General features: G+C 37.2%; 1 protein-coding gene and 1 long non-coding RNA gene across 3 annotated transcripts in view; one reads left to right on the top strand and one right to left on the bottom strand.

The window, feature by feature from the left end:
- The window catches only part of LOC118498541, a 29,854-nt gene extending 21,942 nt beyond the window's left edge, over positions 1 to 7,912 (top strand). The window contains exons 1-3 of one of the 2 annotated variants that reach the window (XR_004901025.1): positions 2,163 to 3,213; positions 4,944 to 5,825; positions 7,416 to 7,912. This is a non-coding gene — a long non-coding RNA (uncharacterized LOC118498541). Of the gene's footprint in view, positions 1 to 2,162; positions 3,214 to 4,928; positions 5,826 to 7,415 lie in introns of those variants that run through there. The other variant, XR_004901026.1, reaches the window with a different exon arrangement.
- Positions 7,913 to 10,915: 3,003 nt separating this feature from the next.
- RP2 (RP2 activator of ARL3 GTPase) overlaps positions 10,916 to 17,030 on the bottom strand; it is a 43,940-nt gene continuing 37,825 nt past the window's right edge. The window contains exons 4-5 of the mRNA XM_028523085.2: positions 16,483 to 16,568; positions 10,916 to 13,454 (exon numbers count right to left, since the gene is read on the bottom strand). Coding sequence (XP_028378886.1) covers positions 13,371 to 13,454; positions 16,483 to 16,568 — 170 coding nt within the window. The 3' untranslated portion in view covers positions 10,916 to 13,370. The remainder of the gene's footprint in view (positions 13,455 to 16,482; positions 16,569 to 17,030) is intronic.

Here is a 17,030-nt window from a genome sequence, read left to right as displayed (position 1 = left end):
CCTTCTGTCTAGCACACCTACATAGGGGGCTTTATCACAGCAAAAAAGGAGCCATGCCTAGAATGTGAGCTTTGAGAGCCTCAGGCCTATTTAGCATAGCAAAATTGCTATAAGCCAGCCTCACTCCTTGCAGTGGTATACTGGAGTTTGGGTAGGCATACAAGCCTTACTGAATATTTTGCCTATTAGGGATGAGCAGAGGCTGGCATTGGATAAGGCAAATGAAGCAGCTTGAAGACTGTACCAAGAAAATCCAGATGAGGCTTCTGACCCTACTAAGGCAATACCTTTAAGCAAGCCCAACAGGGACCTTAATGAGAATGGCCTTCCTCTCTTAAAACAATGTGAGAGGTGCATCTTTAAGGGACTGAAGAAAAGTGTGAATATGATAGAGGCAGTACAATAAAAGCCCACAGGGAATCCCTCTAAATTTCTTGAAAGAATCTGCCAGGCCTATAGAAAATATACTGATTTGGATCCATAAGCCCCTGAAAATATTAGAATGGTGAATATGACCATTATCTCCCAAAGTGCACCTGCCATAAGAAAGAAACTTCAGAAGTTAGAGGGAAGAATGGGCATGAATCCTTCCAATCCTTAGTAGACATTGCTTTCAAAAATTTAGAATAGAAAATGGCCCAAGCTGTCACTATTTCCTTGGAACTGTCCTCAGAGCAATGACATCCATGAGCAAGGGGCACCCAACCTCCATCTAAAACACCTGTCACCGATCATTGGGTGTATTGCAAAGGAGAGGGGCACTGGAAAAATGAGTGTCCCAAGTGAGAGAAAAGAGGGTCAGAGTCTGAGAACTCAAGAGTTATGCTGGGGAAGGGAAATAGCTCTGACGATGAATAACATTTATTACAACAACTTACTAAAGTCACCCCCTAGGAACCTTGGGTAAAACTAACAGTTGGTGGTGGGGGGGAACTGTAGACTTTTTGATTGATACCACAGCAACATATTCCATGGTCAGTAGAGCTCTGAGTCTTTGCGGCAGGCTGTAACTGTAACGGGAATTTCTGGAAGCTCTGAAAGCCAGTTTTTCTTGAAGCCATTAGAATGTGCTATGGGACATATGGTTTTAACTCATAATTTTTTATATATATTCCTGAGTGTTCAAATCCTCTTCTAGGAGGGGAACTGCTGTCCAAAATTAGTGATTAGAATACTTTCTCTCCAGAAGAACAACAGCTCCACCTACAGGTCCCTCCAGAGCATGTTTGGCAGTTCCTTACGAAATCATTGGAGGAAGAAAAGCAACCGTAGCCAGAAGAAATTAAGAATCAGGTACACCCCAATTGTGTGGGCTGCTGGACAGCAAGAGAAGACTAAGCAAGCCTCCCCTGTTAAAATTAACCTCAAACCAGAGGTGGGAACTCCCAATAAGAGGTAGTATCCCTTGTGGAAAGAGACCCTAAAAAGAATACACCTAATAATTCAGAAGTTTCAGGAATATGGACTTATTTGGCCCTGCTCCCCATACAGTATACCCATATTGCCTGTTAAGGTACTTCACTCAAATGAGTATCAGTTTGTACAGGATTTAAGGGCCATAAATGACATTATACAGGACATTTACCCCAATGTCCCAAGTCTTTATAATTTCATGAACAGTATACCTGGGCATAGCCTCTGGTATTCAGTATTGGACTTAAAAGATGCCTTTTTTTGCATTCCAGTTGATCAAGACTTTCAACCATTGTTTGCTTTTGAATGGTGGGACCCGGAATCTTGGGTCAAGAATCAGTACTGCTGGACAATCTTACCACAAGGGTTCAAGAACTCCTCCATAATTTTTAGGGAGATCCTGAGCCAGAACTTTAAGGACCTAAAACTAGAAGGAGGAACTTGATTTTGTAATAAATAGGGTGTTATTTTCCCTGGCTGGTGACTCAGTGGTTTCAGTGTCAGCCTGCAAACCAAAGGGTTGCTGGTTCAATTCCAAGTCAGGGCACATGCCTGGGTTGTGGGCCAGGTCCCCAGTAGGGTGTGTGTGAGGCAACCACACATTGATGTTGTTCTCCCTCTCTTTCTCCCTTCCTTCTCCTTTCTCTAAGAATGACTAAATATGATATTTTTAAAATTTTTAAAAATAAAAAAATATATTTTTAAAAGCACATTATTTGTGCTGGACCTGTATGTAGATGACCTCTTAATTACCGGGAAGTCATTTCATCAATGTTTAACTAATACTATAGCTACCTTGAACCATCTGGCATCTTGTGGCTTAAAGTATCAGTACAGAAGGCCCAGATTTGCCAACAAGCAAAGGTTTCTTTAGTTCCTGCTTGAACTTGGCAAAAGGAATCTTATTGCAAACAGAAAAGAAATCGTAATTCAAACGAAAGTTCCCAATACCATGAAATAGGAGGGTTCCTGGGAATGGCGGGCTACAGCCACATTTGGACTCCAAACTTTGGGCTCATTGCTAAACCACGGTATGAAGCTCTTAAAGGGCCAGAATATAGCCCTTCAGAATGGGCAAAGAAATGCACTCAGGCTTTTGGGTCCCTGAAGGTACACCTGGCTTCTGCAACTGCCTTCTACACCAGCCTTTGGGCTTCCAGATCTACTAAAGCCCTTTTCATTGTATGTTCAGGAAAGGCAGGGTGTTGCCCTAGGAGTCCTCACCCAAATGCTTAGTGACATTCTGCAACCCATCATATACTTGTCAGAGAAACTAAATCACACTGTCCAGGGGTGGCCAGTCTGCTTGAGAGCTGTGGCAGCCACCTGAAAGCTTTTCAGGAAGCTGTAAAGTTTTTCTTGGGACAGCCTATCACCATTTATGCACCCCACCAAGTGCTGAGCCTGCTAGAGCAAAAAGGAAATTTGTGGCTCATTGCTGGAAGAATGGGCAGGTACCAAGCAAGTCCTCTCAACAATCCTAATGTCTCCCTGAAAACTGTAAGTTAAATCCTGCCTCCCTTCTGGAGCTTGGCTCAGCTGTACTAATGCATGACTGTGCTGAAATAATTGTGTATTCTAGCAAAATTGATTTACAGGACCATCTTTTAGAAGAGGAAGACTGGGCTCTCTATGCAAAGGAAACAGAAAGGCTGGATATGCAGTTGTGGCTCTTAAAGGACTAGTAGAGACCAAGACCTTACTGCTGGGAATCTCTGCTCATAAATCTGAACTGATTGCATTGATGAGGGCACTGGAATTGTCACACAAAGAGAGAGTGAATGTATATACTGACTTGAGGTAAGTTTTCCTAATTTTGCAATCATATGGTCCCAGCTGGAAGGAAAAAGAACCATAAACCTCCAATAAAAAGGAAGTTAAACATGCAGCAGAAATTGTAAAACTATTAACAGCTGTCCAGGTACCTTAGAGGTGGCAGTTATGCACTGGCTGGGGTATCAGAAAAAGGACACTGAAGTGGCTAGAGGAAATAATCTGGCTGATTGAGTAGCAAAAGAGGCTGCTAAAAGAACGTCTTAATGCCTTTGGTACCTGTTCTAGACTTGTCACAGTTCAATCCTGAATATTTGACTGCAGACTGAGAGAAAGTAAGAGCTGGATTTTTTATGAAGAAGATCCTGATAGTAGATGGTGAAAGCATGAGAAAGGAATTACTGCTTCCTGAACATTTAGTAGAGCCAGTCATGAAGTATTTTCATGAGACTGCACACTGTGGTAGGGACTCACTAACCATCTATATTAAACTGTGGCTCACAGGTCCTGGAATTTCTAAAGTCATACAAAATATAATAACAAGATGTGTTGTGTGTCAGAAGAACAACCCCAAGATAGATCCCCATCAAAAGAAAGAAGGGAAACAATATCAAGGACAGTTCCCATTTTAGGACTGGCAAACAGACTTTACCCAGATGTCAAAGTTCTGAGGATGGAAATACTGGGTTGGCCAAAAAGTTTGTTTGTTTTTTTACATACAGTGGCATTAGTAGCACTTAGTTTTCTTTAAGTTCATTTGAAACAATTTTGTTAGATTGTATTGCAGCAACTGTCATATCTGTGCATTTTAAAAAAGCATCAAAATTGGTGAATTTTTGTGTAGCCATTTTAATATTGAAGATGAAAGAAAATACACATTTTTGGCATATTATGTTTTATTATTTCAAGAAAGATAAAAACAACTGAACACACAAAAAAAGATTTGTGCAGTATATGGAGAAGGTGCTGTGGCTGATTGAACATGTCAAAAGTGGTTTGTAAAGTTTCGTGCTGGAAATTTCTTGCTGGACAATGCTCCATGGTCAGGTAGACCAGTTGAAGTTGATAGCAATCAAATCAAGACTTTGAGAACAATCAACGTTATACCAAGCAGGAGGTAGCTGACATACTCAAAATACCCAAATCAATAAAGTTATTGGTGAAAATGAAAAACATGTCTTTTATTTTACAGAAAAAGACCATACGGACTCTTTGGCCAACCCAATATCTGTTGACCTGGTTGACACCTTTGGTGGATGGGTAGAAGCCTGTCCCACTAGAACTGAGAAACCCTCGGAGGTAGTGAAAGCCTTATTGAAGGAAATAATTCTTTGCTTTGGTCTTCCCGGCAGCATCCAGAGTGATAATGGACCTGCTTTTGTTTCAGAAATTACACAGAAAGTTAGTAAATCTTTAAGAATCAAGTGGAGACTCCACATGGCATGGAGACCTCAGGCTTCTGGGAAGGTAGAGATGAATCACACATTGAAGAAAAATATAACCAAACTGTCAAGAAACTCATCTCCTTTGGGTTCAAGTTTTACCTATTGCCCTGCTCAGGATAAGGGTGGTTCCTTGAGGTGGGATTCAACTGAGTCTTTATGAAATTGTGCGCAGGTGACCATTTCAGGCTATGATTGGGGTGGGAGATATGTATGTAGATCAACAAGGGAAGGTAAAGAACTGTGTACAACATTTAAGTCAGATTTTAGCTGTAATTAAGGGCCTTGCTAGTATTACAGACCTCTCTCCCACAGATTTGCTGCATTCCTTTGAGCCTGGAGATAAGGTGCTCCTTGAGACTTGGAAGACAGGATGGATCCCCAGAAAGCCAACAAGAAGGAAAGTGGACTGGACCTTGGGACATACTCCTCACCACCTCCACCATGGTGAAACTGGTAGGAATAAAGCCTTGGATTCATCACACCAGAGTAAAGAGAGCTCCAGAACAATGGACCACCAAATCATAAGTAACATCTGAAAGTCATTGTTAGAAAATAATGACATACATTATTTTATTTTTGTTCAACCCCCATGTTATGGAGAACTTACTCCTTTCAAACAAGATGAAAATATTTGGGTATATTTAGCAAAAAAAGGTCTGAATATCTCTGACTTTTGTCTTGCAGGAGGAAGCTCCTGGCTGCCTAGTTTTAATGACCTAGTATTAAATGCCTAGAGGCACTTGTTGTTTTCATTCTTTTTATCTTTTTCAGTATCATAGCTTGTTGTTATACACAATGTGTTCCCTTATGTGGATCTGCAATTAAGTGTATTCCTAAAGCCCTTATGAGACTTTCTACTGCTAAGATATATGCTCAACAGCAAAATGAGTACTCCATATGAAACGAATCTCACAGAAATAAGATAGTTTAGACTAACAGTGAGGAATGATGGGGGAACTCAAGAGTTCAAAATTTTTAGCTGTAGTTATATAGTTCATAGGCCTGGTCAATGCATGTAGAAAGCTATTGTTCAGGAACTGGAATGTTGTGGCCGAACCCACCCTGACTCCAGGAGACCATAAGTAGTTCAACCTTTGTGCCCTGTGAGGACCACAGGCGATCAAGATGGAATCTGAGCCATTGTGTTTCAGGGAGGGAACATCTGCTGACTAGGAGACAGATGAAGAATCACGGGTTAGCAGATGAAAATCACAGTACTGCAACTTTTATCTGATTAACCTTTTCCTCTGAATTCCAAACCCCTTGCCTGCTTTTCTCCTGAATTCCAAACCCTTACCTATTCTCTTCTTCTCCTTATAAAAAGGTCAGCTTGAGATGAGATGTAAGACGGTCTTAAAGGTACATAACCCACCGTCTTCTCAGATCACTGGCCATCTGAATAAAGTGCCTGTAAAGATTCAATCATTTTCTCTACTTATTGATTCTGGTAGTAACAGGCAGCACAAACATCGACTTTTCTGGTTTCAATGTGACCCTAAACAAAGGAGTTACTAGATTTAAGTTTCAATTTCTTCATCTGGTAAAATGGGAACAATGATACGATCTTCATACATTTGATGTGAACGTTAAATGGCTGTAAGGGTGTCCAACCTTTGGGCATCTCTGCACCACACTGGAAGAAGAGTTGTCTTGGGCCACACATTAAATATGATGCAATATGAAATCACAAAAAGGCCTCATAATGTTTTAAGTAAATTTGTGATTTTGTGTTGGGCCACATTCATAGCCATTCTGAACTGCAGGTTGGACACCCCTGGCTTAAAGTATGCAAAGTATTTAACATAATGCCTATTAAAGCAGGGGATCAATACACTGTTGCTATTATTATTATTATTATTATTATTATTATTATTATTGCTGAGCAGTATAGTGTAGTGGTTAAGAGCATAGATCTTGGAGTCAAACCACTCTTAGCCTGGGGTCCAGACTCTGCATTTAGTATCTGTTTGGACATAAGTAAATTAGCTAAAGTCTGTAAGCTTCAAATTTTCTCAATCATAACATAGGGATGACAGCAGTGCTTCTCTCTTAGGGTTGCTAAGAGGACCAAGTAAGATTGTATATGTAAAGTGCTTAACACAGAGCCTGATGTATAAGTAGCTGCTCTATGTAACAGCATTAAAAAACCCAAACCCAACTACACTTAAATGGTTTCTGCCATTTCAAATGAGTTTTACAGTACCTCTTTTGAGAGTTGGAGGGAGGAATGGAACATATTCCCATAAAAATGCATTCATTTAAAATTGAACAGGGTAGATGAAGAACACAATATAGGCCTCAAATGCTGCCCAATCTATTGCCATAGCCTTTGGTCATTTAGTTTGTTTTACAAGTACACATTAGCACCAAAGGGTTTGGAATACTATATAGTTGAATAAAGATATGTTAAGGAGATCAGCATCTTTTTAATTTCAAGAAGCTGAGCCTGGATTCAAGTCAGAAATGTCTCATTTTTAAAACCAAAGTGCCGTATTTATACACATTTTTGTCTTTTTTTCCTGTTGTTACCATTAAACAATAATGGAAAGGGAGTGATCATATGCCACCTGAATTCTGGTTTAGTGCTACCATTATTACTACTTAGAAGGCAAAGAAGTACCTTTTAAGTAAGAAATTACAATTAAGTCTAATATGAAGACCTCAATATATTTATACCGAGGAAACTGAAGGAAAAACTATTTAAAATAAATAAAGGGTAGAGTGTGCATTTAGGATTTTACTTTTCTTTCATATGTTAAATTTACAATTAAGTCTTTGTTCCAGGAAAGAAATAAAAGCCATTGTCACCACATTCCCCCCAAAATGTGGAGCAACGCAACACTTCCCTGGACAATCCTGCACATGTTTATTGATGACAGCCAAGCTCACCCCTGAACACTAGAAGTGGGAAGATGTCAAGAGATAAAGAGGGAGGATAAACAAGGAATAAGGCAATCTCATAGACACAGAGGACGATGTGTTGATTATCAGATGGAAATGGGAATGGAAGGAGGTGGAGGAGGGTAAAGAGGGTACACGGTGGTGGAAGGATACTTGACTTGGGTGATGAACACACAATACAGTGTACAGATGATGTGTTATAGAACTGTATTCCTGAAACCGAGGCAGGAGATAGGAAGGTGGAAACTCCGGAGGTGCCCCAGGGCTAAGAAAGGACATTGATACAGGACAGAGACCCTGTTCTAAGACCAGTTGTTCCTGTTTTCTGGAAAAGCAATGGATCATGGTGAGTCATGAATACACTTCCACAGAAGATGCTGCATGACCCTTACCTCATTATAATAGGATTATAATAAATTAACATTGTTCAACCCCCTTCTCCAGTGGCCAATCAAAGAAAATCATGGGAGACCACATGCACAGTAGCTTTAAAGTAATTTTACTTGTACACTCGCAATAAAAGCCCACCAAATGGGAGTAGGGGGGAGAAAACTGTACTTGAACAATGATTAAAAATAAAAAAAAAATTAAAAAAAAAAGCCCACCAAAACTAACCAAGAAAGATCCACCCTATAAGAATAGAATCCCTTCAGGCCCTGAGGTCAATCTCTGCTGGGAGTTGGCCCCGCTCACGTGTTCTGTGGAGTGTAGTATTGCTTAACAAATCTGCTCTCTCTCTTTATGTTATACACTCTGTGTGTTTGGTTCAATTCTTTGTCCATGATCACCAAGAACCTGTTACCTGTGTCCACCTGTGACAAAACCTATATAATTTTATTAACCAATGTCATCCCAATAAATTCAATAAAATTTTTTAAAATAAATAAATACGAGGGAGGATAACAGACCTGAGAATGACTAAGTGACTAACATTCCCCACAAGCCCAAAATAAGCAGCTGACTGCTCTTTAATTTTAACTCAGCCCCAGCATCAAATCACCACTGTGGCTTTATGTAATGTTTCCTAATTGAATAAAACACACTTGAATATGAAAACACATCAGAAGAAAATTTAAGTCAGAAACTGCTATGCTCTTTTCTCTTTCCAGTGAATATTGATATTCTTAAAGCTCCCTGGGAGAACCTTCAGTGGGCAGAGACTGCTGTTACTATTTCAACACAAAACAGGAGAGGGGGGGAATAAACACTGTAGAATGTTTTTTATTCCAAAACCAATCAAGGAGAGTACATGAAGAAAACAATTACAGAAAAGACAAAAATCGACTAGAGTGGAAAGAAGCACTAGAGAATGTCATTCAACCAAAAACATATATTAAATATAGATCAAATTACTGGGCCCTAAGCCACTCTCTAGGAATAAAAAGATTTCTAAGCTTTGATTATAGTGCTTGAGGAACTAATGATCGAGGTTCTCACACTCTAATGTGCATATGAATCCCCTACCTTGTTAAGTTGTAGATTATTTAACAGATCTGGAGTGAGGCCTGAGATTCTAATGAGATGTAGGTGATGCACAGTACACAGATAACACTTTAAGTCACAAGGGCAGCATGGATAAAGAAATGGAATAAAGGGTTACAGGTACTCGGAAATCTACAAAGTATTGTGTGAGCACCAAGGAGGAAATGCAGCATTCTACCTTAGTGTTAGAAAAGGCTTTATATAGGAGGAGCTGGATGAGCTGAGTGTTGTTCTCAGGGTGATGGCAGGGGGGAAGGGGGTAAAGTCAAGAGGTCTACATTATAGTATAATGATTATGGTGTGAGTTGGACAGTCCATCTTAACTTTCTGAGCCTCAATTTTCACATCTGTAAAATAAAGGATTGAAAAGGTCCAGACCCTTCAAAGTCCTAAAAGTCGATAAACTCTGAGATAAATTTTAAAATCACTTAATATATAAATTGTTTAGAAGTTAGGGTGGAAGAGTATAAAAGGTTTTATCACTGAACCTAACAAGCTGGCCTACATTTGACAAATGAAAGTACAATACATCAGTAAGAAAACAAAGCACAAATCTTAACAGCCTATAGTTGTTTCCTTCTATTCAGTAGCCTATTTGTAGGTGGTGTATGGCTTCACAGTTGAATTACTTCAAGAGAACACTGTACTTACTTCACTCGGCACAATAATACTTAACATTCATAAAGTACTTTTCATCTTCAAGGTAATTTACAAATATCGGTTAATTACTTGTCACATCCACTTGTGAGTGACTTTTCATTAGTCCCATTACAAATGGACCAGATTAAACTGAAATGGGGAAGGCAGGCCCTAGAGGGAGGGTAAGAGGAGAGATGAGAATGCCAGGACTCTCTGCTACCTGTGCTCCAGTTCCCTCACCCTCTATTTACAGGTGGGAACCCATTCTCACCAGAAAACACCAAAACACTAGAAAAGGAAGAAACTGCTATTTCTGAACATCTTGCTGGTGTTTGCCACTAAAAGCCAATACGTCAAAGGAGAGATGAAGTTGTATAATGGCTTCTTGTATTCCCACCTAAGTAGGACTAATTGCCACCACCCTCAACACTCTACAGGCAGATATTTATTCCACTTTGCTTTACAGCGCTTCATAAGTGTTGCATTTTCTACAAAATGAAGGCAAGATCCTCTGCCAGCAAAAAGGTTATGACTCACTTTATTGTGATACTTGCTTTATTATAGTGGTCTGGAACCAAACCTGCAATATCCCCCAGGTATGCCTGTATTTACCAAAACAAAACAAAACAAAACAAAACAAAAAAAAAACCCAAGTCAACAGTGAATGACTCCATTTTCACACACACAAAAAGGTTTTCATTACTAAAGTTCAAATGAAGTTTGGCACTTTTAGTCTTATACTTTTAAAGGATAAAGTCTTTTCTAGAATGGACTTTGAATGAGTAATCACACCCTAATCACAATATCTTCTCTTCCTATAGAGAACAGAGTTAAATGTACCCCTTTTAAATGAGAAAAGCAAATTTTAAACTCCGAACAGCAACAATTATCCAATAAATACAAAATATTTTTAGCTATTGTCTTGTGCTAAAGTTTTTCCCAAAAACGCTCTACATGTATATGTAGAAGCTTTAGACATAAAAATAATGATAATAAATGTAGAAGCTTTAGACATAGAAATAATGATAATAAATGTTATTTTAAAACTAACCAATCTGCAGTTTCAACACTTCTGATTTATGAACTAAGAGAGGGAGAAGTTGGTTATAAAAGCCTGGTAAATTTGGTAGTAATTTGAAAATAAAGTCCATTTGTATAAACCTGAAAGGAAGTATATCACAGGAGGTGGTGACAGAGTGTAAAGGGGGGATAAATGGTGACGGAAGACTTGGGGTGATAAATACATAATGCTTTTAAAAAAAAAGCATATCACAAACAATTTATTGTTTTCTTAAATATGGAAGAGAAAGATGTCTAATCTTAGTAAGTATTCAATCATAACTCCCTAGATTCAAACAGGTTTTCTACTTCCTTTGCATTTCTCCAGTGCTTTGTGTACGTACACATACACACTCAGCTCACTTCTCATCAACCTAAGACATTAGAACATTTCATTTTACTTTTAGCATTAAAAACTTGTGTCATGATCATGTATGTTATAGAAATTATCTTAAAAAATTAGTGCTAAGCCATTTTCATTTTAACATTTATTACAAATCATATTTTATAAACATTAGATAAATTACATACAAAAACTGCACATAAATATACAGAAGCAAAAACAGTACTAAAACATATCAACACAAGAGAAATAAGCTAATATAATGCTTATACATGTATAACTTCAAAATTACTAATTTTTCATGAATTCAAAAGCTATTCAGAAATGAAATATAGTATACTATAATTCCTATCAATGTTTAGAATTATAGAAACAATAACCATAGCACTACTTATTTTTAAAAATCTTTTCAAACATTCAGAAGCCAAATGACTATCATTAAAGACAAATTTGGTTTGGGTAAAAGCTCTTATCTAACTGAAGATTATAAAATTTGAGGCTTTGCTTGATACTAAATTTAGTGGAAACTGAAATTAAATTAACATCTCCCTTATATATTATATTCCTGAGTTTTTGCCAAAATACCATAGATAAAATAAAAGAGCCGAATTTATAGCTTTGCATAAAAACAAAAAGTACTGTGATTAAGTGTGAATAAAGGGGTTTAATAATATAATCATAACTAGAAGGAATATGTTTAAATTAGGTTAACTATGGGAAAAATTAATGCCCTCTGACCACTACTTGCAAAGCTCATTTGTAAATTATGATAAAAATTATATTAAACCTGTTACCAATTTTTCTTTGCATCTTATAAAATTGTTTTGATTCAAAGGAGAGGTTGACTATGTAGTATATATAAAGTACTCATGCTAATGATAAGCACAAAGCCAGGCACAGGATAAGTGGTCAATATTACTAATTTAAAGTGAAAAGTCTTTTAATGTATTATTTCTGGACATCAACACACAACTCAATGTAGTAGTTATAAATTAATATGAAAATATCCAAAGAGCAGTTTAAACATGAAAATACATTTTTAGTAACAATAATCATAACAGGAATTTTTACAAGTGGTTATTTTCCATCTTAGTTTCATCAAAATATTATTGAAGTTTTTAAAAAATAGATCTATAAAAGCTAATTTCCTATTATATGTGACGTAAATGGGTTCAGTCACTTTACACAAGATCAACCTCTCAAAATCTTCTGAACTGATTACTTCAGATTATAACAAACCCCTTAAAACAGAGTTTTCCCTGGATACTGAATTAGCACACCTGCAGATTGAGTCCAAGAATTGGACTTTTAAACAAGTAGCTGTCCCCTGCCTCCTGGTAAATTATTATGGTAGGTTGATTTGGAAAATAATGTTTTAAAGCAATAAAATAATTTTGTCTTGCTTGAACATTACTTGATAAGAGTAGTGTATCTAATAAAAATCAAATTTATCTAGCTTTTTAATCTGTATAACTTACCATTCCTAAGTACTTCTTAACCTAAATATCACAAGGTTTTGCTCTGATTCTCCTAATATCCCACAAGAGCTGATAAAACTTAAATAATAACCTTCTTGAAAACTGCTGGTAATGGGCTTTTATGCATATGCCTTTGCTGAATATGCCTTTTCTTACCAGGAAGCACAAGAGTCATCTAGCAATTGTATTAAAAAACTAAACAGGGGGGAAATTACTCAAATAATCATACTACTCAAAAAGCAGTCTTTAAACAGCTATACCAACATCAGTTAGTAGAGTTACTTGCAAAATCAGTTATCAAATACCTATTAATTAAAAAATTCAATTTACAAAGTACTGTCAAGTCTGTGTACAAAATGTCATTTTCCATATTATGCAAATAGGAAGCAATTCTTTAACTAGATATGTATACATGAAAAAACGTACAGAAGTTCATTCTAATTGATCAGCTAGTAACAAATCCCTCTAAATTAGAAAATAAGTAATGGTATGCATTCTTAAACAAATATCATCGAACACTGAGGAAAGTTTAAATTATTAGAGATTTGAAAGAATGTTTAATTAGGATTAAAATCAAAAACTGCTAGCCACTTCTGTTTTCTAGTAACTATCATATGCAGAGAATCAAAACTACAAGCTTATCAAAGTAGGTTAAATAGTTTTATGCTGATTAAATACTTAATTTAAAATGAACTATTTTTGAACCTTAAGTAAATGATGCAGTATTCAACAATATATTGAAGAATCAGCTTTAACAATTTTAGCTTTAGTAAAAGCCATTGCTAATACACAAATTGAAAAGGGCTTAATACCAAGTCCCCGGTTCCACGATGCACTTCAGATTCCCATCTGTATATCAGCAAAGTTATAGAAGTTTTCTACATCTCTAGATGCTGTCTCCCTGTTTTCTGATACAAACGTCTATTTTAAATATAAAAGAAACAAAAATAAATACTAGTAATCCCCAAATTCCAAAGCCCATGTTCACCACAAAACAAAGTCATAAGCTTGCTATTAAAAGAAATTCATGTATATCATTTATAGTATTTAATGTATAGATTTTGTAATGTAAATGGAGTTCCTTTAAAAGCACTTAAGATGAAAAGAAAGTCTTTGCTTTCATAATACTTCACTTTTATTATACTTGGAATTTTACAGTTTTTCAATATACAACAGTCAATATTATGAAAGCTAATGAATAAAGAAGTTTATTTAAAGAACTCTTAGTTTCTTCTATTTTCTAGAAACAGTCTCAGTAGGCTGAGAAGCAAATCTTGAGATTATCTTATTTTAAAGCTCTCAAGACATATTACTAATTTAAAATGAACTATTTTCTGAACAACAATAAAGCAATACTCAATAGAACACTTCAAAATTAGCTTTTACAAATGTCAGCCAGGAAATAGAGGAGACCTGAGTTCTATTTGAGCCTTATCATAAATTAGCTGTATGATGCTAAAAATTTAATAAACCTCTCTGGGCTCAATTTCTACATCTGTAAAATGAGAAAGTTGGATTAGGTAATCTTAATTTATTCAGATCTAAAAAACACCAGATCATATTATATACCACTTTCTCTGTTTCCTTTTCTATTCAATCTGATTATATTTGGCCTCACCCTTACATGATGATAAAATGAGATAAAAGATAAAATATTTTAAATTAGGCAAATTCAAGGAACCACAAGCAAAATCAGAGTATAAAACCAAAAATTCCCTCTCATATATTTATCAAAAAATAAGTAGTTATATATATACTGATTAACCCTCTTATATGTTTGCATTATATTAAGTCTGAAATTCTTAAATATAGCAATCTCATCAATGTACCTAAAAAATAGCTGTACGTGATGATTTTTAGATAAAGCACAAGTTCAATTTTTGAGGAAGCATTACTGAAACAAATAAAAATTAACACTAGGCAATGGGAATCTGTCTGAAGTACATAATGTTAGAAATACAGATGCTCCTTGACTTATAATGGGATTATGTTCCAATAAACCCATCATAAATTTAAAATATCATACATTGAAAATGCATTTAATAACACCTACCCTACTGAACATCATAGCTTAGCCTAGCCTACCATAAATGTGCTCAAAACACCTATATTCGCCTATAGCTGGGCACAATCACCTAACACAATGAATATACTGTAGAAGAGTGGTTGTTTATACCCTTGTGATATCAGACCTGACTGAGAGCTGTGGCTCCTTGTAGCTGCCCAGTTTATGAGAGAGTAAGCTACAGCATATCAGAAGTATGGTTCCTACTGAATGCCTATCACTTAAAGTGGAAAAATCATTAAGTCAAACCATCAGTATATCATTCAATACATCATTCTCTATTGTTTCAATATCTCATTCTCTACTTTTTTAAAAGGAGGGCCTTGAATACACATGATGAGACTTTTTACTTTAGAAACAAGTATTATTGAATGTTTTAATAAGTACATTCTTAATTTTGAAAATTTTTAAGCAATTAATATTTTAGTTCGGCAAGGAAAAACCAAAACTTAACTCCCAATTATTTACCATAGGTTCTAAAAATCATGATCTTTTTAAAAATTCCATGCAACTCTAGGACTAAAAAGTACTATTTGATTATAGGGGAAAGGAAATGAAAAGGTTTGACTGAAATATAGTGGATCTCAGACCCCACCCCCACAGGGGGTAGCGAAGTCTAGCCTGTAGTTCCAGGCTGTTGTGAAATGGAGTATTAGGAGGTGGGGGTTTCAGAGGATAAAGGTTCTAGGGCTGATCCTGGGTAGTCAAGGAATTCTAGAGGTCTCTATAGTAGGTGGAAGATTAATGGGGATACTGGGAGCCCTAGAAGTTGATGATCCTGGGGTCCTGGAGATGTCTCAGGAATAGGTTGGATTCTGAGGTTGTCTCTGAAAGCATGGACTTTTCTGAAGCCCTGGGGGTTCCTCTGAGGTGCACAGGCCTCTAGATTACTGGGGTTTGCTTTGGGAGATGAGGGGTTCCTAGATCATTGGTAAGTTTGGAAAACAATGACATCTTTCTGGAACCCTGGGGATGTCTCTGGAAGATGGGTTAGAGGGGAGCCCTGGGGTTTGCTCAGAGGTGGGGGCATTTCTGTTGCCTTAATGTTCACAATGGAGGTCCCTATTTTTCTGAAAACTTCCTGGGGGAGATCTTTAGGCCCTTGAATTGATATGCAAGATTAAAAGGACCCAGACCCTTAGGGGTTCACCCCTTGGAGTGGGGCAGAGGCATGTTCCTAGAAGTCTACTAGGAGCTTTTTCTCAGAGGTAAGAAGTCTTGGAGAAAACCTTGACAAAGACTCTGGGACCCTTGAAATACCTTGTGGCTATTTCAGGGGTCTACTGTTTTTCTGGTAGCTGATATTGGAAGAGGTGAGCTTTGGGATCTCTTTGAGGATGAATTTCCTGGATACTGATTTGAAAGTAGCCAGAGATGCTAGAAATTGACTCTGGCTCTGAAGCAGTCTCTCTGAAGCTATCCCTGCCTTGACTGATACCTGCTCCTTGTAGGTCACAAAGAGAAGCCCTGGATTCTGGGGACCTGTGGATGGGATATCTGTTTTCAACCAAAGTACATTTTAAAGTGTGCCAGGTCCAGGCTGGGATTCAGGAAATGCAGCTGGCTCAAACCAGGACTCAGCCTTCAAGGAGAACTGGGGTGTTATTGTGGGGTGGGGGGGGCAGGAACTTGACCCTATGTAAGTGCCCTAATGGAGGCTGCCAGCAGGTTGGAGTGGCAGGGGAGAGGTTGGCTTGTTTTGCAGTAGAGCCCCTCCAAGTAGCCCAGGCAGGGTGGCCCCTGACCAGTAGAATGCAGGGCCAGGTTAGTATCTGGGGTCTTCAAGGGGTGTATGGACCAGTGACCAGGAGAGCAGCAATGCTGAGTCATGCTGAACTCAGCTCAGGAAGAACCTAAAAAAATATAGTCAATGAAATCGTGTACCTTGGTCTCCCCAAATATCTTGTTAACAACAATTTGACATTCTTCTACAACACCATCTCCATTAAATTCCAAGGCAATAATAGGACCTATAAGGAAACAGAAGAAGTGTTGGCTTATCAAGAATACAAATCTATTCTAAAATTAATCTTTTTATTCTTCCTTTAAGAATCTCTAGCTTTATTTTTTTGGAGGTAAGAGAAAAGGAAGAAGAAAGTAGATAGATGGGACACATCAGCTACTTCTTCCTACTCTAATCATAAAACAAATTAACAGATAGTCTCATTACATGATGAGTAACTTCAGTGCTGTTAATACTATAAGACTATCACATTTTTAAGAGTTGTAAATAGTCTGGCTTTCATCCATCTATAAAAACCATAAAAGCCCACCCATTTACCAGTACAAAAAATAGTTGACAAAAATGAAAAAATAAAAAAGCAATTCAAGTCAACATAAGTAGGTTTTGCTAGACAGCCAGCTTTGCTTCCAAATTTCCTACTTACCAGTCAAGTTCTGAGCCACCAATAATGAAGCAAAGCCAAGTAGGA

Source organism: Phyllostomus discolor, chromosome X, assembly GCF_004126475.2.
Source record: "Phyllostomus discolor isolate MPI-MPIP mPhyDis1 chromosome X, mPhyDis1.pri.v3, whole genome shotgun sequence".
NCBI lineage: Eukaryota > Metazoa > Chordata > Mammalia > Chiroptera > Phyllostomidae > Phyllostomus > Phyllostomus discolor.
This window is presented reverse-complemented; position numbering and strand designations above follow the sequence as displayed.